The 25,554-nt window shown below is 41.4% G+C and overlaps 1 protein-coding gene across 2 annotated transcripts in view; it reads right to left on the bottom strand.

Moving 5' to 3' along the window:
• LOC149308792 (uncharacterized) overlaps positions 1–25,554 on the bottom strand; it is an 88,377-nt gene that overhangs the window by 15,975 nt on the left and 46,848 nt on the right. For both annotated transcript variants that reach the window (XR_016282188.1, XM_089536471.1), the window contains exon 4: positions 7,961–8,075. Coding sequence is in view for 1 of the 2 variants with exons in the window: in XM_089536471.1 (XP_089392597.1) it covers positions 7,961–8,075 (115 nt within the window). In the remaining variant the exon portion in view is untranslated. The remainder of the gene's footprint in view (positions 1–7,960; positions 8,076–25,554) is intronic.

Below are 25,554 nucleotides of genomic sequence, written 5' to 3'. Positions count from 1 at the left end.
TAAAAAGTTTACTGTTATTTTTTGGTCAATGGGAACCTATCCTTATTCTTGCCATGTTTTTTCTACCTCTGAGGCCAACTTTTCTGTTCAAGAAGCAATGCCCTGGAAGAGATCTGCTCTGTTAAATGGGGTATACCTGTACTTATTTATATATGGGCATATATTTGAGGCAGTATCAGAAATACAAGAACCAATACAAAGGGTATTAAAAAACAACAGTAGAAAACAACCTAATAGAATGAGAAACATCAGTAGGCTAAAGGCAGGCTAAAAGGGGTTTCTATGTTCAGACCCCAAGATGGTCGAAGCATGGCCAAATTTCGTATTGGTGGCTGTGATCTGTGCCGGACCAAAGGTGCTGTTACCAGTGAAATCTATTCCCTCCTTTCAGCAGCTGGACCTTTGCAAATTAGGTTGATAAACTGCATCCTACAAAGGAAGGCTAGACTGGAAACTGTCACACACAACCTAATCCATGCCACAATCCCAGTATTAAGAGAAGAGGTTACGGTGATCTTATCTATTTCATAATCAACGCTTAAAAAAAAAATCTAATTACTTCTCTTGTCTGCCAACCATAAGCTACATCAAATCAATTTTCCAGGAAATTTAACAGGTCCAGATAATGCCATTTCATATCCAGGATGAGAAATTAATTTTCCGAAGTCCCTCAAAAGGCCAGGTCAGTTTTAATAATGCTTTTACTTTCTGGTGCACCAGTCTGTAGAATCGGTATGCGGAGAGATCTTGTAGTACCTTTGAGACTAACTGAAAGAAAGAAGTTAGCAGCATGAGCTTTCATAGACGAAAGTCTACATCCTCAGATTCATTTGAAGAAACCCCATTGTTGTGGTTGTGTGCCTTGTCATTTCCGTTTCATGGTGACCCTAAAACAAGCCTATCATTGGGTCTTCTTGGTAAGGTTTGTTCAGAGAAGGTTTGTCATTGCCTTCCCATGAGGCTGAGAGCGTAATGACTTGGTCACCCAGTGGGTTTATATAAAACCTATAATGGTAGAATGTATTTGTATTAATACAAGGATATACTATATTAATCAATGACAACCTTTATGAGGTATGGAGGGAGGGTTTGTAAATTGTAAAGGCTCCCAGTTGTGGCAGTGTGTTTGTATATATGTGTATTCCTTGCCTCAGAAAGGAGGGCTTGCCTAGACCTCAAAGTGGGTCCTTAGGTTGAACAATGTACTCTTCCCCACAAGTGGAAACCATTCCAAGACATGGAAGAAAGAGAAAGAGGAGGTTAGGACAAAGACAGGCACAGAATCCTGCCCCTGGTGATCTCAGCTAGTGAGAAACAAGTATTCACCTACCTGCATTGCCTCTATTAAGACACTACTCAGCTTGGTTATTTAACCTTCATTGCTAACTGATCATTATGCCTGTTCAGGGCTGTAATTCATCCATCAGAAAATAAATTAAATCTATTTTCTCAAACTGTTCCCAGCTAGACAGGAATTAGTGCGTGTGTGTATTAGGTAATGGCTGATATATCTAACCTTCCAAAACCGTTGCCGGGGCAAAGGGAAATTTTATTTATGCTCAAAATTATATACGTTGGCTTGTAGCCTAAAGCTAATCTGTGGCCTGCAAGGTACGTGGCATCACTAAAACAAACCCTCTAAATAAAAGGTCCCCCCCCCATGGCTAAGGTGGATCACTTGTCAGGGAGAGCTGACTGAAAGGTACTATACTTGGCACTTGGCTTGAATTCATCCATCCGGAAGTGGTGCAACCAAATCACTATCCTCTACATCTCTGTGATGTATTTTTTACAGGGATAGAAGAACTTATTTTCTGTCCTGCAAGTTCTGGACAGTTTCATGTCTGTGTCTAGATGGCAGAAACTAACCAAGTGATTACTGAAAATGTAGAGACGTTTCTTGCTGCAATTCAGCTATGATGTTGAATAATATCAATCCTGTTCTGTCATAACACACACACACCCATTACTGCTTTACTATTTATATCTATTTTGTGAAACCTACCTATGTTGTATTGGTAAAATGAAACTGAAATTCAGTATGGCATAATGTGATTGAAGGAGCTGGGAAACTCTAGTCCTCCCGGTGGTTTGGGCTACAGCTTTCCCAGTCCCTTACCATTTTGTGAGTTGAACTCCAAAAGAGATGAAATGCCCTCTGATGTTCTCCTGGGTAAAAGTGCTTGACTTCATTTGGGGAGAATTACAGTTTAAATTCACATGGGTCTAATGTAGCCCAGACTAGCCTACCTCATAAGGCAATTGTGAAAATAAAAAGGGGCTGGTCTGATAACTGGGTTTGGCCTGAATTGGACCATCCTTCTTCTTTTCTGCTCCCTTTTTCTTTAGAGCCCATCTCAAGCCACCTTTGACCCTGAATCAGACAAAGCTGTGCTCTTTCATCATCTAACATACTTCTGAACTATTCACTGAGCCTTTGCCCTAAATATCTATGTGACTCAATGAAGAGCCAAGAGAGGTGACCGTTTAATTCAATATGCATCTAGTGAAAGAAATATTCCAGTAACTGTTTGCCCACTGCTGTCATCTGTTATTTGCTTTAGCCATCTGTGGATTAAAAGGTCTAACTCTACTGGTAAATTCCATGTTGTACAGCGATTCCCTAAGCTTCTCAGTAAGGCGTAGCTTTTTGATAAATGAAATCCATCGCAACACCCTGGAGTTCCCCATCAAACTGGCTGGACTGCTATGTGATGAGAAAAATGTTTATGAGTATTAGGAGGAAACGTTATTCGGAGAGGGACAGGACTGCACAGTCAAGACAACTTTCCCCCGCATTTGTACAGAACTGCATGCCATGAATCTGGTGTAGAAGATCCAAGACAAACAGAAAATTCAATCCAACAGGAGTTTAGATTTTCATCTTGAAGTACTATAGGTTTTGAGGGACATTATATCCCCAGATAAACATAGGAGAGCAGCATGGTGTAATGGCTTGAGTGTTAAGACTATAGTAGAAGCCAGGATTCTAATCCATGCTCAGCCATAGAAACTGGCTGGGTGACCCTGAACAAATCAGTGTCTCAGCTTCAGAGGAAGGCAAAGGCAATCCCTCTCTGAAGAAATCTTGCCAAGGAAGTGCTGTAATAGGGTCGCCATAAGTCAGAAATGACTTGAAGGCACAGAACAACAACCAAGAAACAAAATGCAAGGTCCCCAAGAAATCAGACTATATTTGGGACCTCAATTAAAGCAATAAAAAGTAACTGGTTGAATGGGTGTATGAGAAAGTGGGGAGGTAGAATCTCATAATTCTGAGAAGAAAGCCTTCCAGAGCCTCTGCAAAGAAGAACCACTTTGAGTTTAGGAAAAGGAATGTGGTTCTGTAAACGTTACCAGACAAAAGAGAAAATAAAAATTCTGCATGCCCAAGGAACAGAAGAGTGGAAGAGTGCTGCAGGTAAGGGAGCAGTCCTCATGTATGCCAACCACCGTGAAAAAGGAGACAGGCATACAGAGGTCTGAATATTCCCAGAGACAAAATCATATGGAAGGAGCAGCGCTTCCTCCATCATATCCAAAAACCCATGACGGCTGAGAAACAGGCCACACATGTCTGATTTATACGGAGTCAGAAGACTGGAAAAACTAGCTGAAGCCTTGTGTACAGTGACTGGTATCAAGGTTTCAGGCACAGATCCTTGTGTTTTACCTGGAGTCTGAACCTAGCACCTTCTACATGCAAAGCATGTGTTCTACCACTGAGCTACTGCCCAATACATTGGTGAAGTAATGCAATTTCCCACCAGAAATAATGGTGGTAAAAGGTACAGGTGCTAGGCGAGATATTCTTTCCTCCCCACAACATATGGCTTTGATCCCAAGATGTTCCGCTGAGTCCCTTGCTCAGGTGTGAACAAACCTTAGAGCCTGGTAGTTCTTTTACTCTGTTCATTACTCAACTTTTGGACCTTCTTTTCTAAGATAGTGACAAAGCTTTTGGGTCTTATGGGAAGGGATGGGAAAGGAGAGGAAAGAGACTGCTGTGGAGGTGACAAGAAAAACATGTGCCCAAACTCCATGAGAGCCCCTGGTAGCACACGTTCATGAGCAGCGTGAGTCACACTTAGCCATGCCATGGACGAAGGGATGGAGAAATGAAAGGCCTGCATTTGCACTCTATGGTCCCAGGTGACCCTGTCAGCAAGCAGCTAGGAAAACGTGCAAATTATACTGAAACAACAGGTGAAAACGGCAGCAATTTGAAAAACCGTATGGGAGCTAATGGCAGCCAATTTGCTCATCCCTCTCTCTTCTCGTTTCCATGCTTAAAATCTTTACCAACAAATAAAATTAAGGGCAGGCCTCCCAATTTTTGCACCCACGGAAAAGATCCATTTCCCCAACTGGGAGAAAATATTTCAGGAGTCTGTCCAATGAAACTCTAATGAGTTTGCATCACTGTATTTTCAGCTGTCTTTTTTTGGCCATCGATGGCAGCATGACAAGCCACCTAGGCCCCCCAAATTTGGAAAGAGTTTTGCAACCATCAGCAAATTGCTGGATTAGCTCCCACAAGATCATCAAGAGCATACCTACAAGAAGGTCTCCTAACCGAGAACTGATGGCCTTTCAGGATGATCTGGAAATGAGCAGTTATACCAGATGGAAGACCCACATTCTCTCTTTAGGTCATATTCTAGCCATCTTGAAATGACTTTTTTTGCCATTCACATTGCATAACTGCAGTTCCCTTAAAAGAAACAGGGATGATATAAGCTATCTCTCTGTAAGGGGCAAATATAGTGATGCATCATTCTTTTAAGGTTTAACATTTCAATTTTTTTTATTCTTTCTTATAGGATGCTAGCGTCTTGCCTAGATTACATACTGAGCCATAATTTAAAAGGTTATATGCTTACACAAAAAGTCTTCCAAGTCAAAAGGAACCTTAGATTCCTGCTTAGATAACCCTCCTAATCCATTATGGAGATGAATACACTGAAAAACCCATTCTTCATGGGACAGGAAAAAGGAAGTCATCTAGGAAGGAGTCATGCACAGCTCCCCAGAGACATAGCTAACTGGAGATGTGTACAAAATGAAGGCATTTTGAAGGGAAATGAGGGAAACTTTCTTTGATGGGCAGAATTCTGAAGTCTAACATGAGGGTCAATGCCTTCATTTTGCCCTCCTGAAGCTCCCCCATCTCTATGACCTATCCACTTTCCCCTTCAACCACCTTATCTTTTCCTCCCAGCTGTTGTAATTAGGAATTAGTACTAAACCAAGCCAAGCCGGCACACTACGTGGTACTGCTACATTATAATAAGCAGTTTCCACTCGCATTGATGGCAAATGGTACCTCATGTACCTAATGAACAAAATGTGATGAAATAAACATTCATTTTGTGCATGTGGAATATGTCTGGGCAATTCTGCTGACTGAATGCGCAGAGCTTAGCTTTTATTGCTTTTAAATACTAGCAGAACTTGTATTGCACTGTTCTCCACATCATGTTTTTCTTGCAATGTGAATGCTAGGGAAGGGAGCACTTCAGAGGGAGCATTTTTAGGAGAGATCTAGAGGGATTCGTCTATAGTCAAGCCCACAGCTCCCTGACTGATCATTTCCTTGACAACCCTTTAATATCTCCCCACCAACATTTTGAACAGTCTAATAATTTGGAACCAAATGGAGGATGACCCTCAACAAATTACTGAACACACCAATACTAAGGATTTGCAGGCCTATAGTTCTCTAGGCTTGCAAATGATATGTTAAAGCAGTTATTCTTTCATTGTGATTGTTCGGTAGTAACCTATTCCTATAGGACTTTGCCTGCAAGGCCCAGTCCATGTTGGAGACATTCTGTTGTTCAGTTATACATCCGACAAACATGTATGTGGTAATGGACTCAAAGGAATGGAGAAGTCCACACTTCAGTGCTTCCTAAGAGTGAGCCTTTATTACGTATTGTGGGCCAAGATTCTGCATCATCAGACATAACTATGATGATGGAACTCATTGCAGTTACATTTGATGATACCAAGAAACTCCCTCCCAATCTACTTTTTCAGCCTGGCAGTGCCCCAACCAAAGGGGTTTCAAGGCACTACAGATCAGGATAGTGAGAAATGATGTCTGTAGCACTTTCCCAGTCATGGGGCATGTTGACAAAAGCTGGAGAGTCTGGGTCCTGCCACAGATGCTTCTCTCAAGATGCCTCACAACTGGGAGATAGCTGCAGATATCATTTCCCTCCGCATTGTTCTCCAGTGCCTTGGAAACCCTTTGGCTAGGGCACTGCCAGGCTGGAAAGGTAAATTCTTGGGGTCACATTTAGCGGTTAGTGATCATATAAGTGAATCCCCAGGATTTGAGATTCTAAGTCCAGTTTACAATCTTGTAGCTACTACTGAACTGGATGCGAGTCTTTATACTTATTTAAGTGTTATAAAATTATAACCTGTAATAGCACTCAGGTGAAGCCGTATGGTGACTATTGGGAAATCTCACTTGTGTATTTAGAGAACATAATGCTCCTTGCAGCACATTGTATTGTATCATATACAGAGAGACTACCATAAAATGACAGGGTAGCTAATATGAAAGGACTCTCCAAGTGTGTACATATGCTATCCTGCTATTAATTGCTGTTACTTAAAATGTTTTTGAAATCTCTGCTCCATTTTGATTTCAGCAAAAAAACACTGAGTGAACTGCTGTTAGTAGGCAGGAGGTTATGTTCACATGGAACAGACAATTCATGACCTGCAAAATTGCATGCAAAAATGTATAGGTATTAATAACTGAAAGCTGTAAAGCAACCAAGTATAATATATCTCTGTTTCTGGCAAACAGAAACTGGAAGTAGAATTTGTAGAGCAGAGGGGTGGGGACCCTGTTCCCAGTACAGACATTAGACTCAAACAGTTCACCCTTCCTAAGGCTAATTTTAAAGATTATTTGCAAACTTATCAGTGAAAGCAAACCATCGCATGGGTCACACATTTTAAACCTGCAAACTGGTGGGATAACTACCCCCTAAAAAAAACCCCCACCCTGTTGTTACAGGTCATCTGATGGATATCAAAGCAGAATGCTGGAATTTATGTGGCACTCTGTGACTGCCATGCACACGTTACCGTTGCAAGCGATACATGCTCAAAAATCTCTCTAAACACTCACTGCAAATTGCTAGCTGTAATAAGGAGATTTTTGAATAGGCAGTGACAATCACTCTTGTTCGGTAAGGTTTCCGTGCTCACAAAGCATCCTGTGTGGTTTTTAATGGTAACCGCTCACGTGAGTGCTGCTCCATCCAAAATGGACAGGGAATAAGAGAGAGAGAAGGAACATTTATTGGGTTCTTACTATGTCCCCCACACCATTCTTTTTAAAAAATGAAAGGACACATCATTGGCTTCAATCAGTCAAAGCCCTTTCTGGAGTTTACTTCTCACAGAGACAGCAAGTTGGTGGAGGGGCATTACCACTTCATATGTGAAATAAATGTTTTTAAAATGTCCTAAATGCATGGCATCAGGGAGACAGCTGGGCTAGAACATATTTTTATGCAAGCTGCTACTACTATTATTATTCTTATTATTTTTACATTCTTATTGGTATGGTGAATATTCCATCACTGGACACACACATCCCACCTGCCATGTGAAATGATCCTGAAAAGATGACAAAGTGAGAGGGTGCCGGGAGGGGAGAACAGATTGGTGGGAAAATGTCATTTTTCTGTGTGCTTTGAGGGGTCAAATGTAGTCTTGGAAATCTGATGGCTTGGCTACACCAGAAAAGGAAGCATTTTGACTTTCACTAACCCCAGGTCTTTAAGCAACTTTGCTGCACATTTCTACGCTCTCTGGTTGAAGATGAGATCTCAAGACACTAAGAACCAAATTATTTTAATGAAGATGATGGCGAAATGGTGCTGAGTGACGCAGCCAACTCTTCTATATGAAAAGGACAGAGACGTCTTACCTCCCAGTCTAAGTAATCACAGACATCTTCAAAATTAGTAAGCAGAGACACTGAGCAGAAAAGCCGTGGCAGCTCATCCCTCGTCATTGGGGGGAATCGGCTATCTTTAAGGGCACTGTGGAGACATGAAATGGAAACAAAAAGAGGAGTTACATTGATGTGCCTTAGTTGGAACAAATGAACTGAAATGACACAGCTGAACATTCATTTAACCTTTGTAGTGGTAATTTGCCAACAAGTCGACTTGGACTTAATGGCAACTCTATGAATGAGAGACCTCCAAAACACCCTGTTAAGATCTTGCACACTCAGGGCAGCCATGGCTTCCTTTATCGAGTCTATCCACTTGTAGTGCAATCGTCCTCTTTTCTATGCTTTCCACTTTGTCAAAATACATGATCGTTTTTTCCAATGAGTCATGCCATCTCATGAATGTCCAAAGTATGACGACCTCAGTTTAGCTATTTAACCTTATCAATAAGCAATGCTTAGCAGTTTGGAGGATATTTTGACACCCAAGTTGTACGTCACCCAAACAAATGACAAGAATACATGGCTACAGGAACATATGGCTCCCTACAGTATAGGGTCCATTCATGGCACCAGGTTATGCAGCACCCTCAAGGAAACTAAGGCCCGTTACAGACCGCCCAAAAGGGGTGGTCTCAGGCCGCTGCCGGTTGTAGCATGGAGGAGCCGCAGCAGCCAAACCGCACGACTCCTCCGCGCTGCAAAAAAGGAGCGTGAAAATCGCGTTCCTTCCGGCAACCCGGAAGAGACATCATAAGTGCCAAAGCGCGCACTTGCGACGTCTCTTCCAGGTTGGAATGTGCGGACGCAGAGCGTCCGCTACGTCAAGATGGCGGCGCCCATCTGTATAGGGCGCCGCTATCTTGACGTATCGGTTATGCACGAGGGGCAAGGCGCGTCCGGAAGCGCTGCCCCTCGCGCGTAATCACAGCGCCTCTTAGGCCCGTCTGTAACGCGCCTATGCTGGTCTGGTTGATTTGGACTGTCTAGGATCCACCGTTTGTTTGCAAGTTTTATGATAGAAGAAAGAGATGCTATAAACAAATTAATGGAGGTATGATATTTGCTTTGAAGCTGGCTCCATGAATCTCAGTTACCACCAGTCTTGCGCAGGTCTTGCAAACTAAGGGCAACTGTGGTTTCCTTGATTAGGTCTATCCATCTGTACTGAAATCTTCTTTCTTTCTACATTCACTTTGAAAAATGTTTCTACTTTTTCTAATGAGCCACGTTGTCTCATAATATAGCCAAAGTATGATAACCTTAGTTTAGTCATTTAACATTATTAATATGCAATCTTGACCAGTTGGAAGGATATTTTTGAAACCCAGGTTGTGCTCCATCCAAATAAATGACAGCACATGGGATGTTCATGAGAAAATATCACTTTCAAAACAGGCTTCCCAATCCTGGTTCCTTCTAGTTGCTGGGCATAATGGGAATCAGAGTTCAATACATATGAAGGGTGTCTGGATAGGGAGGTCCACTTCAAAGCAAGGAAGGACAACATTTGGGTGCCGGTGCTTTCCAGGATTGGAAGGTTCTGTTGACTTTTAGATGTAAATAGTTAATAATTTAAGGATAAGTGCATCGTGTAATACTTTAAACTTTGAGATGACAATTACAGTGATGCAAGTTGTAAGCTCTAAGACCTTATATGTAGCAGAGAAATGGTTAGCCAACAAGGCAGCTGTAAAGATAATAATCAAATGCACTATATTCCTTCTAGAGAGTATTAAGGATATAGCACTCTATGAAACAACACAGATTTAACTGGAAAATAATAAGGAAAAAAAACCAAGTAGGAAGAATGATTAATGTAGAATATATGACACAATATGGAAATACACTACTGGGGGAGCACAAACCAGAGGAACAAATAAAACATGGGTAAGGTGCATAATGGACACTTGCTTGTTCCCAGGGATGTGTTCTGTTGTTGTGTGCCTTCTAGTCATTCCCAAAAATGTCACTTGCCTGAGGTCACCCAGTGGGTCTTCTGTGGCTGAGCGAGGATTCAAACCCTGGTCTCACAACTCCAAGACCAACACCCAAACCACTACACACGCTGGCTCTCAAAATGAAACACTACTTTTCATTTTCTTTAAAAGGCATTTATTTAAAAAAAATGTTGCAAGAAAAAATGTTGACTAGAAAATGAATAGTCTCAGAAGACAGTTTCACTTCTACTTCTATTCTCCTATACTTGGGGGAGACAACAGTCATGTGCTTTAAAAAAAGACCACTGAGAACCCAGGGTTCATAATAAAAAAAGAGGGGCATTATGATTGCCGAGACAATCCCTTTTAAGAAAATAATCTTATTGGGTACTATTTTAAGTACCAAAGCTGTGTCTTATCTGATATGGGCCAAATCAACCCATGGAAGAATTCATGGAACACTCCATCTCTAATTGGAAATTCCACTTATTTCACAAGACATACTCCCCAAATAGGTATGCTATGAATTGCAGACTCAAAGTCAATAAAATATCCTGAGAGTCCTTCAAGAAGTTAGCGTAGAATCCTATTGTGTGTGTGCGCATGTGAGGAGGCTTTAACAAAGATGTGGAGCCGCCACCATCAAGTAAGATTCCAGATGTTCTTTACCTGATGTCTCCATGGACTGCAGCAGCAACAGATTTCAAAATTACTCTTAATTACACTGAAGCTGGGCTGATCAGCAGGAAGCACCACTAACAGCAGGAATCTCAGCGCTCACTCCACAGGACGCTCTCTCTTTGGGTATGAGCCACACAGTGAAATCTACAGATTCCTAACAGTGACGGCTCAAGTAGCCTCAACAGCAATTTAAAGGCAGAAATACCAGCAACAGCAGCAACAACGCCTGACTCCTTCTGGAATGTACAGTATTGCAACGAGAGCCCTTTCACCTATCTTTGGAGGAGAACTTCCCCCTCTTTAAAAAAATTACATCTGCTTTAGAGTGACAGCTTTTTAACTGATACTGTTTGTCTCTTAGTTGTTGTTGTTCTCTGCCTTGATGCATAGATTGAGGCGGGTAGAAAGATATATTATCATTATCACACATTTATAGCACTATGATTCTGCTTGGGACTGCCGTCATCCTGCTCTGTGGAACCCTAAGGCTTGCAGTCTGGTGAGGCACTAGAGCAATGGTCCCCAAACCTTTTCAGGCAACCACCACCTTTCCTATTAGGTGACAACCCTAGCACCCCCCAACACTTATTTCTTAATATTAGGTCTTCTGTTCTACTGCAAATTCAATACAACCATTCTCCCTTTGCACCCAGTCACTCTGGGAACAGCAACCAAGCTGCTGGCTGAGCAGTGACCAAGAAGCTTCTTGCCTGTGCTGGCCTTGTAGTAAAGGGCAACGTGGGCAAGAGTCTTCTCAACTACTGCTTGAACGGTTGTTCAGTCACTGTTCCCTTTGCAACCGGTCAGCCTGGGAACAGCAGCCAAGCAGTGATCAAGAAGCCTCTTGTCCTTGCCGGCCTTTGCCACAAGTCCATTGCAACCGTATCATGGCTCTAAATGCTGCTGGTTTCCCCTGTCTTTCTTGTGTGCAAATGCTTTGACCGATGGACCTGTTGATGCCCCCTTTTTCTCCACCCTTGGCTCTTTCCACTGCCCCCAGGGTTGAGAATTATAAATACCCCTCCCCAAACAGCAAATCCCAGGATTTGCCTGAACTCCCTCTGGAAGCCAAGATGACTGCATTGAGGCTGTTGTATTCCGGACACATTATGAGAAGCTAGGACTCACTACTGATATTAGGAAAGGTGGAGGGTAGTGGAAAGAGAGGATGGATAGACTCATAGTTGACTTGAAAGCAACTAACAACAACAACAAGATTCCCTTTACTGAAACAGACTAATACGGCTGCCCTTGAAAATGCCTAGACTATGTTAACTGAATTCAGCCTGAATGTCCTACTGAAATTATTATTACCAGATTGTCCTTCTCTCTATTTTTTTTTGTGTGTTCTTTCTTTTAATAAAGTAATATGGAACAGATGTTTACATCTATCACAGACTTACAAATGAAGCCCACACAAGTTAATAGTCTGCAAAGGTTTTTACTATCTATCTGGGCGCGGGGGTGGGCTGGCAAAAGAGAAGCAGAGAGCTCTGTGTCTCCTGCAGCAGCCTACTAAATTTCTATGTGCAGCGAAGAAGAAAGAGCATTTGTCGTCTGGAGATAGGACCAGAAGAAGATAAGGACAGTGGGAGCTGATCCATTCTGCAACAGGAGATTAAGATTATACAAATCAAACAAAACCCAACCCAAACCACCCTCTTACTATCTTACTTGTCCATGTTATAAATAAATGGACACATCTGTTTTCCACCATTTCCAAGAATATTTATGTCTAATTCAAATCTAAGTGCCAACTAGAGTGGACCCACTGAAATCAGTGGGTATGATGTAAGTGATGGCTAATGTCCCATTTATTTTAATGGGCCTACTCTAAATAAGACCAACATCGGATGTGGCCCTTAGGATGCAGCTTTAAATAGACTTGGGAGCGAATCCAGTTTAATACTGCGAGACTAATGTTTGAGTAAATATGCATAGCACTGAACTATTATGTCACTTTTGTCAGATCCATAAATAGCCATACGGTATAATTATTTGGCTTCTTTGCCATTCAGAGTGAGTTAACCTTTACCAAGTTTATAAATGGTATATATAAACAGCATTGGGGTTACAAATGGTGCCCTTTGCTAGCTTAATGTGATGCAACTGGTCTCCTATTATCATACTTTGTCCATTCGCAGATTACATGCTGCCACACTAGTTTCCTTCCAAAACCAAGCAATTTTAAGCTTTGCTCTTATTGGCCAAATGCCAAAAATGCTTTAAAACCTTTTAGTTCCCAGTGACTTCCAAATGAGAGGAGAAATGCCAAAAGGATTGGTTTAGTCATTCAAATATTAAATATTCTGTGCTGCAGAACAATAAAACAGATGGGCATCAGAACTGGTACACTGAAAAAAACAACAACAACGTCACTTTAGGACAACGTCTTTCTTAAGACATAATTAAAATGCCACAAAACACTGAGCACAAAATTCCAAGATCTCTAGAAGTCTAGAATGGAAGCAAGCGACAGCCTTTCATTTTTTGGGGGGGGGGGTGTAAATCCATGCTTTCTTCAAACAACTATAGATGTATGTGGAGAACAGAATGGGGGATCTCTCCCCAATTCCATGACTCAGTGGGGTCATCCTACATCTCCTACAATCGCTACTAATAGCTCTGTAATATGTCTATGTGTTAAGATGACTGTGAATTTATTTATCAAGACCTAACAAACCGCCAACAACAGTATGAGGGAGGTATGTGTTAAGCATTGGAAAGCATGTTCCGAACAATACAGAACAAAGACAGACAATGCTAACTGTTCACAACCTAATTTTAGATGTGCGATCTCTAACAAACAAACATGAAAACACCCCCAAAGAGGATAAAGATGGCATATCAGAAATGACATGCAGGCAGAACTTTGAATAGTGGAATATTTTCTTTCAGAATGATGACTAAATTATTTTATTGGGGATGGGGAGAGATGAAACCCTACAGAGTAATTGATTTGCATAACTGTTGGATTAGTACTTGGACTGTTCAATGGTTCAGGGTTGCGAAAAATGATTTCACAAGTACGCTTGTCCCTCCACATTCGCTGGGGTTAGGGGCACAGGACCCCCGTGAATGTGGGAAAAATGCAAATAATGAAAACATTGTGTTTTTACCTGAAGTCCAGAGCACCTGGCAAAGCAAAAGTTGAGAACCACTGTTCTAAGATGATGACTACTGCACTACATGCTTGTATTGTAATCAATCGACCAGTCAGTCAATCAATCTATCCCTCCCTTTAAAATGATCATTTCTCACATGCAAACATAACTAATTGAGCCATCAACTGATGAAAACTGTTACGATCAACTAAAATCACTTTAACCAAACAAGTGTCCTAAATGTAATTATTTAGAATGGTAAGAGTTAGAGAAGGCAAGGCTGTGAAGAGACTGCAGTGAGTCAGTGACAAAGCCAAGAATAGACCCACGATCCAGGGCTTCCCAACCCTGTTTTTTTAAAGTTGTTACCCCACACCCTTCCTTTTTATAACACACGCTTGGCACATTTGTCACGCTTGAAGAACTGAATGGCAAGCAGTTAAAATCTTGTTCCAGAGGGAGCTTCATACACTGTAGTCTCATCTTTGGACACAACAAAAAAATCGATGGATTTTTATTATGACTGAAAGCTGGTGGAGTAATGTTTTTACACCACTAAGTTAAAAGACGAAGTGGTAAATCAGGAAACCATTACTCTGAATCTGGCCACCATCAGGAACACATTCAGTGGTTTTGGTCTCTTTCCCAGTCTCAACCCTGTATCTGCAATAAGTAAATCACAATTTGAACCCACCACACAGGTTGGTGTAAAGACTGCAAAGTATGTAAAGAATACCGCACGCTTGAAAGTGCCACATAAATGCCTGGCATTACTACTGTTGGTACTATAGTTGCTGAATTTAAACAGGAAAAATACCTGATACTTCTATAAATCAATTTGACACGGTGAATCAGGGTGGGGAAAAGAACAGTCTGTGAGCAACATGTGGCTTCTAGGGGCATTTTTGTGCCCTACAAGGGTTTTTAAAAAACCCTTTAAAAATGTATAACCTTTTTTGCCTCCAAACTTCTGTCTGCTCCGCAGAGTATAGTGACCTATTCTTTTTGGTCCTACCTTCCAATGAAGAACAGAGATGCTCTGGTGGGTATCTCCTTCTGGTCTTAAGTCATTACCTTCACTGGGACGTTCCTTGAATGTTGGTTATTTGGTCCACAACTGAATATTTGGAAAAGGCTCACCTGTTTCCTGAGCTATGATGTGAGCAAGGAATATTATGAAGACAGTCATCGATCTAGTGAGCTATGGTGTGCACGCGTTGACCTCTACTGATTTTTCCATTGCCAGATTCTAGTTGGCTGAGGCCAATAACAGGCAGTACAGGGATCCTTGTTATACTAGCCATCGATATTTCCCCAGCAGCAATAATCATATTTTAGCTTTATCAAAAGGGCAGCCTAGCCAACAGCTTCTTTCACCTCACAGTATGAAGAGGAAGGCTGGCCTCCGCAGAGCAGTCACATTTCAGAAAGAGCGTCCGCATGATAACAGTGGCCTTCTCGTATTTGAGAAGCTTGGTATGTAAGAAGAAACCATATACATACATCCTCAAAACTACAAAGACAGGGAAGTTTAAAAAAGAAAGACACTGTGCTCCTGATGTTGTTTGCTTTCTGTTTCAATTACAGCTGATTGGGGGGGGGGGGTTTATGGGGTTTTATTAGATTTTTAAGGTATGTGACAGGCTTGGAGGGACAATATTGTTTTGTGGAGGGTTTGGACCATTTTGGAGGAAGTGTTGGGAGAAAAATCACCAAGGAAAAATAGAGGAGAGAGGCTTTGGTACACTGGTGAAGGCCTGGAGAGGCACATTGGTGAAAACTGGCCCTTCTCCTGCACCATTGCCCACCTCTGCTTTAAGAGTGCACCACTCCAGTGGTCATTTGGGACAGAGATAAGATGATGAATGCATAAAGTACAGGGAATTCAGGGGGAATAACAAGAGACATGGCCCCTCCACCTGGATGCTAAAAATAGGTGTTGGGGGGGGGGGCTGATCTTTTAAAACCTTCCCTAAAGTTTGAGGCACATACTAGTTTCCAGTGCATTCACTAAAATCCATATGACTTTCCCAATATTCCAGCCACACTGCTATGTTTCTTTCAGAGTACGAACTTGCTGTCTTCACTCACTCAAGGGGGGGGGGGGGGTGTTAAGGCTGAACAGCCAGTCACAATCACAACCCTAGCCCTAAGAAATACCTAATAAAATTTAAAATAGTGTAACACTCAAAAAAATGTCAGATTATATAAAACAAGGCAACAGCTGCCTCCTTCCTACTTCGAAATGGTAACCGCATGCTGTGGCAGAAGGTGCCAAACTGGAAATGGACAATAGGAACATGGGCTATAGGTACTGATGGCAATTCAGGCTGGGAAGAGCTGATATGGGTGGCAAGCGCAAAGGCAATTCCTCCCACAATCTCTATTACAGCCTAGTCCAAGTTTTAACAGCTGCCAGAGCATCCTTGCTTCAGGTTTCATCTTGTGAAGAGAACAAATTGGTCTTTCTCAGTGGCCACCCTGGAGCTTTGGACAGCTCTTCCACAAGCTGTTTATTTGGCTCTACCTCGCTCTCTTCTAGCATTCTGGAAGCAAGTAAAGAAAATGTTCCACTTTCATTTTGGAAGTCTGTCCCTGCTAGAGCGGTTCTCTGCTGCTCCCCGAGGCTTTTTCTGAATCAAATTTGAATCTGTGATTCCAAGAGGGTATTGGGAGCAGTGGCTGAAAAGGAATATAGAAATGCTGCAAATACGTTTGGCATCCATTTCAATGGGCCCAAGGGGGAAGAGATCCTAGTGTTGATATTAGCAACACAAGAGCAATCCAATTCCTCTCCCAACCCCCCAGGACTAGGAAGCAGTGTCCTGAAGTTACAGGAGGGTCTTCTGGTCAGTGGTTTCATAGGATACAGTAATAGGACTGACCCAGCAGGATGGGCAGCCCCTGATAGGAAAATGCTCAGTACCAGCAAATCCCCAATAGTGGCCTAATAGTAGTGGTAAGTCCTTATGGACAGTAAATTACATATTAAAAGAGTAATGCAAGAGTGGAAGTTAAACCCTGCTCATCCAAAATGACTGGTGATTCTCAAAGCTGAATGAGGTACTAGAAAAAAAGAAAGGCCGGTACGGGAGCTGGAAGTGGGCGAAGGAATGGAGGACACAGCCATCTCATGTTCAGTCTGGACGCAGAATCTGAATACGGTGGGCCTTTCTTATCTGCTGGGGTCCCCCCCATGGATACCCAAACTTGTGGACGTTCAAGTCCCATTAAATACAACGGATAGTAAAACGGTGACCTAATATACAATAGCAAAATCAAGTTTGCAATCTATATATTTGAAGATTTTCAATCCTTGGGATGCTTGAATCTATGGATTAAAAAAAACCTGTGGATACAGAGGGCCGACTGTATTGTCACAAGGGCTGGCCCAAGACATTTTGTAAAGAACAAGATGGCACCCTCCCAGTCCATGCAATTGGATGGATTGGATGGCAGCTGAAAAGATCTTGAACATCAGTAACCAGACAGTGCCCTTGACCAAACTTGAAGGTGACAGGTGAGTTTGGGGCAGAAGAGGGCAGGTTACATGGCATCTCTCTCTCTCTCTTCTCCCAACATCTGTGACCTGAAGCAACGACAGTATTTCACTGTGCTCAGCCTCTGCTGACTTACATTGTTTCAGAGGATGCTTTAAACAGTCAACCTCAGTGTCAGGAATTGAACTGAGTCACTGGGTAACTTCCCCTTTCTGACCCTATGTTCCTTCCTTGGCCTCCAGACAGCAAGCTAGCACCACCTGTACCAGTTACAAGACATCCAAAACAAGTGTAAGCATGTCCGAGGCTAGAGCTAGCAGTGGCAAACCTGTTTTGTTATACAGTATGTAGGTCTGCCAAGTGGTGTATGAAGCAGCTGTAGAGATGGACAGAAGTTGCTTTTAAAAGCAAAGAACCTTCCCCATCCAAGACTTTCATCTGTCCTCTGAGTGTTCCTTCAGCCACAATCGAGACGCTGGAATGAAGTCCAGCACATGAAGGCATCAACCAGAACAATGCATTTGCATAACCCCTTTATTCTTGAAACTACACCTCCCCCAACTTAAAATATATGCATGACGTGAGCCTGCCACAGTCAAGTCTACTTTCTGCCTGACAAGCCAGAAGAACGCCAGGTCAACTCCTGCAAGTTTGACACCTGTTACATTCACTACGTTTTGGTACATGCTGATCTGCAAAGGTATGTGCGTGGCCAGGTTTGACTGCATGTCAGCAATGAAACAGGATCAGCTTTCCAACTTGTCATTTGGTACGAGACTTTTTTTAGAAAAACAACGAAACAACCCACACACATCGTAACAGCACAGCCTGTTCGGTTCAGGGGAAACTCTCAGCCTGATCTGAATCTCAGTTTCCTGAACACCTTACTCCACAACTGACCGGAGAGCACTGAGCTGTACCAACATTCACTTGGAGGCAGTATCTCCCTCATTTGGAAATTATCAAGTTCTGCCTTCAGAATGAGCTGGCTTTTGTAAAGAAGAGAGTGCTTTGTTCTGAATTACTGTATATACTTGACTATAAGTCGACCTCATGTGCAAGTCGAGGGCAGGTTTTGGGGCCAAAATTATGGTTTTTGATATGGCCCATGGATAAGTCTAGGGTAAAACTTCGGGGCATGTAACAAAGCAAAGTTTCCAGCAGAAAGGCAAAGGAAACCAATGACAAAGAACTTACAAAATTTCAGCAGGCCTAAGTGTTTGTGCTTATACTAAAGATAGGATGCATGAGAGAACGAGATAGATTACTCTTACCTTTCACCAGGGAATGGTTCCTTTTTGGGGTAAAAGTTAAAGTACAGTATTTATACTGACCCATGGATAAACTGACTCAGTTTTTTTGGGTCACTCATTCCAATACCGATACTGAAATTCTAACTGAATGGTTGGGTCTCTTCAAGATGCAAGACCTGCAATACGGAGATTACAACGAAGCTGTATCTTGCCACTGCTTCCATTTAATCTCAAGATAAATGATCTCTTTCAGGAACTTTCCTTCCTCCATCATGTCTTCTTCTTCAACTGGCTATCAGCAGTGCTAGTGCTCCTTCATGTCCTTGTTTCATCACATCAAGTAGACACAAGAAGAGTGCTTTTACAATCTGGAACTAAGTTTAAGCGGGAAGGTTTCTTTATTAATAATGTTAATTGCAGTGAAATAAAACCAGTGTTGTTTGCCAAAAGGCACAAAGAGCATAAATGGGACCTGCATGTAAATGCTTAGGGCTTCATCTTCACAAAAAGGCTTTACAGTACATTCATTCTGAGGTCTCCCACTGTTTACTGGGGCTCATAAAAAGCTTTATTATAAACTGAGGACCATTGTTTATTACAACAAATGTTAAAACCTTTGTTGCCAAGACGGTCTTATCAGTTACATGGAGGAGCAATTTGCGGTAGTTCTAGTAGAATTGCGTTTCAAAATATGGTTTTGCACATTCTTCTGGCAGTGTCACATAGTACAGCTGCTACATTATGTACAAATGAGTTCCCCTACTTTAAAGAAGTCATCTGCAAAACTATACTTCTATACCACTACAAGCTTTCATCAATGTCAGACTGAAGATCTAACAAAATTATGCTTTCCAAATTCTCAGAACAGAGAAGACTCAGTACAATTCTGGAAATTAACTGTAATTTTCTCTAATGTCATCTCGGCATGCATACTATTGTTAAGATTTTCACCGACGACATGAAAAGGGATTTTGAATATAGAAAGACATCCAAACCTTCAATCTGGTACAAAGCAGATTATAAAAGTACAAGCTGTTTCTGCGAAATAACTTATTGACTGTTAGACAAGCTTTTCCCCAAATCAAATCCCAAACTATGTCCACAAAGTACCTGACATGCCAATTTTCTAACAAGCCAGTAGTCGAACAGCTTTGTGGATGCTTATTGTATGTTTTTACAAGGTTAATCAGATGAATTCAAAATTCAGAGTTTTTTGGGCTCTGTGGCCATATTCTAGAAGAGTTTCCCCAGCATCCGTGGCTGGCATCTTCAGAGAAGCTCATGGCCACCCATGGATATCCCTAATAAACTATCATTTTGTGGTTTTTAACTGTAAGTCATTTGGTAAGTCCATCTTGACAGAAAGCCGGGGCATTCAATAAATAATGATCAGCACCCTTTGATAAATATTATACAGTCAGGTTCAAAGAGCAAAAGCACTTAAAAAGAAAACCATTTGACTCAGATGGATTCCGGCTCTAAGTTGAAAGTCCTACAAACATTACTGCAACAGTGATTCAGAACTAAGGGATTAAGGGGATTTTACTACAGCATGTGTCATACTTCCTTTCCCCACTCCTCCCAACCATTACACTCCTTACTCTGTTGTCCAGAGAATGCAAACAGCTAATATTTAAGTGAGGGATTGTTGCAGTCCCACAGAAACATATTTTCTCCATGAGTCCTGCTATTTCTGGCCCAAAGCTTGTTTTTCTTTTTTAAAGAAGTAATGCGATACTGACACACTGCTAATGAATTCTTTTGCATTATTTTCAATGTGAAACAATGCACTAAAAAATAAAAAGATTGTCAAAATTCTCTCCTGCCCCACTGACCCTCTTAGTAGGTTTTAGGAGTAATGAATCATATTTGCACTGTAATTTCATAAAAGGAACAATGAGATGCTATTTATCCTGTAAAATAACGTGCCACAGGTAACACAATTATGTGCGATCAAGTTGACGTTGAGTTATGGTGGACCTATGAATGAAAGACCTCCAAGAGCTCCGTCCATCAACTCTCCTGCTCAGGTCTTGCAAATTGGGGTTAGTTGTGCCTTCCTTGCTTGAATCATCTGGAGACCATCTGGAAGGTCATCTTGACACCATCAGGACGTCTCCATCTTTTTCTACTATCTTCCACTTCACCAAATGTCATATTTTCCAATGAGTCATGTCATCTCATGATATGTCTAGTACAACAGCCTCAGCGGCACAGCTATTCGTGATTATTAATACTAATATTGTTTATATTCCACCCTTTCCCCAAAATGGGGACTCAAGGCACCTTACAAATTGCAATGATCACCATATAGTTAAAACACACAAAGATGCACTGTATGTATAATGTATTTATACGCACAATGATGCATTACTTCCATGCTTTGTTCTAGATTCATCCCATCTGATTCTCATCCGACGCAACAAGGAGGCTCCTTGCACTTGCTGACAGTCATCCTTGAGAACAGTTTTGGGTTCAGTAAAGATTATATCTGAAGGCTGCATCCCATGTTCTCAACAGACTATGGGAGCCATGTGTCATACTATTGAACACAGTACTATTTGAATAGATGCTGGAAATCGTATGGAACTGAGAAGTGACTATTTCTGAGGAAGTAGGAGGAAAACTTTTTTTACTCCTTTATCATACTACATCTATGTGTCAGCTTTCTATAAAAATAAATTAAATATGCAGAAAAAAATAACAACATCTTCTTTTGTTTATAGTAAATGGTGTTGAGAAGCTGGAATATATTGCTATCTGTGGTCCAAACAATCAAATCAGTAGGCAAAAAGTAAAAAATAAAATAAAATAATAATCACCTTAATTTGATTATGGCTTCATCTCCCATCATTTCGACATCAGGATGATTACAAAGACCAGATGCTTTGACATTTAGTCAATCCGCTACAAGGGATCATGATCACATACGCAAGAAATAATGTCTTAACAGTGAAATTCCAGTGAGACCCTTTGTGAAGTCACCACAGCTTCCATTTTAAAGGAACTTGTCAGCTCCTTGCTATTTAGTGATCACTATATCCCTCTCAATCAGAGTGGTGTAGTGGTTTGAGCACTGGACTAGGACTCTTGGGGAGCTAGATCTGAAGACCTTGTTCAGCCATGGAAACCTTCTGCATGATCTTGGGCAAGTCATGGCCTCTCCCAGCGTAAGAGGAAGGCAATGGCAAGCCTTCTCTGAACAAATCTTTGAAAAGGTCACCATTAGTTGGAGGCACAAAACAACAAATATCACATTGGTATGAAGTCTCTTCTTATGCTAGACTAAGGAAACGCAGCTACAAGGGGGCATAAAGTGGTCCTCACTGCAAACTGAGAATGAAAGTGACACAAGCAGATGAACAAAACATGAAAACTACTGCCAAGAATGTTATCTTTATGGTAACATTCCCAAACCCAAACAGTGTTGGTGCATAACTGTTACCAAGTGGTAAAGCTCTAATTACCGTAATTATTGTTCCGTACCACTGCAGAAAAGATTATATTTACTAATTATGATTTTCAAACATGTTCAATGAAGATTTAAATGGCTGCCAGAGATGTGTAAATAACGCACTTATTAATAGTCAGGAGTAAATTATGTTGCAGTTGCTTCTTTAACCTACAAAATATGGGGCAGAGGGAATTGCAAATAACAGATTTTAAAAACGACAACCGGAAAACACAAAAGCAGCATCAGAAGAAGCATGCAAGCTGGTTGGCCAACAATAGGGTACATGAAATATTGTGAACCGCATATGTTATGCTGACTGGGGCAACCCGGGGATTGTAGTTTAGAGAAAGCCTAGGAGATTTCAGGTTTTATATATGTGTGATATGAAAAAGGCACAAGGATTTCTAAGTGGGACAGAGAAGAGAGAGGAAAGCCAGCCCCTTTAAACTTCAGACCAGTTCTTCCAAATATTTACATTCTTCTACATTCCTCACCTATACTCCAGACATCTTCCCAGACCAATTCTTCCATTCATATTCTCCTACAGGTCAAAGTCAGAGTAAGGAAGGATGGACATTCTGCCACTCTGTGGTGAGCCAAACTGATCTTTTCACTGAGCACAGAAGTTTAGTGGCAAAAACATGAAGAACATATTTAATACACAGAACAAGTTCTCCTGGCAGTAGACTCTAATACCTCTATTAAACTACAATGACTTTGCCACCCCATCATTCTTATGAAGCTCCCCTAACACCCATGTCTCATTGCTACACATAGGCTTAATAGGATATGCACAGGTTTTATTTGCTTTGTCTTGTGGTTACTGCATAACAATGGTGTCAATGCATGAAGAGGCACCTGTTTGCAAGTTACAAGAAATTGTGTTACCATCCTTAATGATTTCCCTATGAACAATGATTCCACTTTCACAGCTAAGGCTGCATCCTATGAAATCTTGGGATTTGCAGTTTAGGGAGAGCTCTAGCGCTTGACCAAACTGCAAATCCCAGGTTCCACAGCCATGGAAGTTAGTGGAATAGTAGCACTGCATTGGCACCCAAGCTTGTCTGATCTTGGAAGCTAGGTAAGGTCAGCCCTGGTTAATACTTGGATGGGAGGCTGTCAAAGAATCCCAGAGGCTGCAAAACCACCTCACCTAAGAAAACCCTATGAAAAATTCATGGGGTCGCCACAAGGCGACAGGTGACCTGAAGGCACACATGTCCACACATGCACAAATGTAACCATGCAGTGTGAATAGCTTCCAAGACATGATGAAGGTAATATCCCACTCTTGTTGTTGTTGTTTTCCCAGATCAAGGCTTTTAGCCTCTGATAAATCTATTTGTTGTTCCTATCTGGACTAGTGTCCATGAATGCCATTTTGTGGCAAAGCCTTCCATTTGTGCTGAAAAGAGGGAGAACAACACACATGTTCAGACAGCTGCTTCCAATTTGCAAACCTATGGTACTCTTGCAAACAGCTGTACTCCATCCACATCAAGTGGATGAAAGTTTTTCCCTTTCTGGTCTTGCAGCCCACCAGGCTCATGTCATGATGTACGCCTAACACTGCATGCTAGAAAAATAGCCACTGGTCCAAGAGTTTACAAAAATCCCCCCCTTTTTTCTTTTGGACTAGAAGGTTTGAATTTTAGACTTCTAGTTGTTTTAAAAACATAGTAGTATTTCCAAACTCTGGATGGAAAGTACTGCCTTTATTGTGGGAAGACATCTTGCAAACAGTTTTCAAAAAGGATGAATTTCACTTGCTTGGTCTGCAATTACTACAAGAAGAACTAGTTAAGTTGGCTTCCATTCCTAAGCTTTTATCGGTAATACCTAGCTCTACCTATCTATTCCAGTTTCTTCTCACCTCCAATTCTGATCCTCCTCCCTAGATGCTGCCTGTATGTCAGGTTTTAGACTGTAAGCTCTGGATGCAGAGACTTGTCCCTTTGTACTCTACAAAGTACATTGGTTAAGTTATATTACTATACTATATAGCTTCTCCTTCTCCTCTGAAGGTTGTGTCTGTCACAGATTTATTGGGCCAACAAGAATATAAAGATCATTACTAGGCAATTTGGAAAAAAATAAAGATGTATTATAAGAAAAACTATGGTGTGAGGAATGAAGACATGGTATCCCTTTGAGAAAGGTTTCTGTTAAAGGTTGACAGATCCAAAATGTTATCTGCAATGCTTTAGAGCACGCAATCTCACAGACACTTCTGTTACTTTAAAGCCTCCTTTGCTTGCCCTGAATTCCCAGAAAATGTATTTGGTGATATGCATTGAAAAATATCCTGACTCTGGCCTCCAATTCTGCCCACCACCATCACCACACACACACACACAGTTTATTCAAATGAAAAAATACTGTTTTGCTTTCTGTAAAAGGGTTGGAACACTGTAATAAATAAAAACATAAGCATCTCAAAAAGTACACATGACTACTTGAACAGCACAAATATAGGCACACTGTAAGCAAGCGGGGGCAATTTTATTTTCAGCTTCATCCCTTCCTTGGGAGTGGACAACATCATATACAAGGTAAACCTCATGGCTTTATAGTGCTGGGACAGAAATTATGGGTTCTGTTGCCTTAAAAATTCTTGCCTTTAACATACTGAGTCCATCTTCTCTCAATTGTCAGGCCCAGCTCAGAATAGACTTGAGCAGCACTCTTCCTTCCCAACTACTGTTGCAACCATGTTGTTCCCTGTCACATCAAGATTTACTGGGTGACGACAGAGAGATCACGATGCAAGGTTTCCATCGCATGCACCAGGATCTTAGGAGGCCTCAATACTAGAGTAACCACAGCAGCACTGGAGGGCATAAAGGAGGAATCTGAAAGGAGATTCTCCTCACCTAGACCTGCCTCTGCAACAGCAGCACACTGCAGAGTGGCACAGGAGCCACATACTGTGCTTCTGAAGATGTCCTAGGAAAATGATGGACGTGTAGCTCATAACTGGGTGGGAAAGGAAATATTCATTCATTTATTATTTATTGGACAGAGACGGATAATTTGTGTTAGCCAACCCCATTCTGAACTGAGTTTGGAGGGGAGAGGGCTCACTTGTCGCTACACAAAACAGAAATTCTAAATACGTTAGCAGGACCGTAAGACTCAAGGGGAGAACCTTAACAATGACCGCTCAACAATATGTGAAAAATAGTTTGTCAACCTGTTCTGAAATGATGTAGTAAACTGCTTCCAAGATCAGTAAATTCCTGAAGAAGCTGTAAAACACAAGGCAATTTTTTTTTCATAATCTAGATTGCTATACTTCAGACATTCAACTGGTTTACTCAAATCACACACTGGATCTGGAGATGTATTTTACTTTTTTTGGAAAACACAATCAGTGTTTCATTGTGCTTTTGAAACACGTTCTTCCTTGATCTCCTCCTACCAGTGTGTCATCACGCATTCATATTCACAAAGCAGAGTAAAAGCAAGGCTCATAAAAATTACTTGCATTTTAAAGAATGAATCTGACACAAAATAGTTACCAAAAAGAGTTCACTGTGGGTATTCTCAGCCCTTTGAGCCAACCTGATGAGATATGGCTTGTTTATCAATTCAATTTCACATCACTCAGAGAAAACTGTAAGTAAAAC

The sequence above is a fragment of the Sceloporus occidentalis genome, unplaced genomic scaffold (assembly GCF_023333645.1).
Source record: "Sceloporus occidentalis isolate IW3139 unplaced genomic scaffold, rSceOcc1.0.p SCAF_8, whole genome shotgun sequence".
Classification (NCBI taxonomy): Eukaryota; Metazoa; Chordata; class Lepidosauria; order Squamata; family Phrynosomatidae; genus Sceloporus; species Sceloporus occidentalis.
Note: the sequence above shows the minus strand (reverse complement) of the source record. Positions and strands in the feature narration are given on the sequence as shown.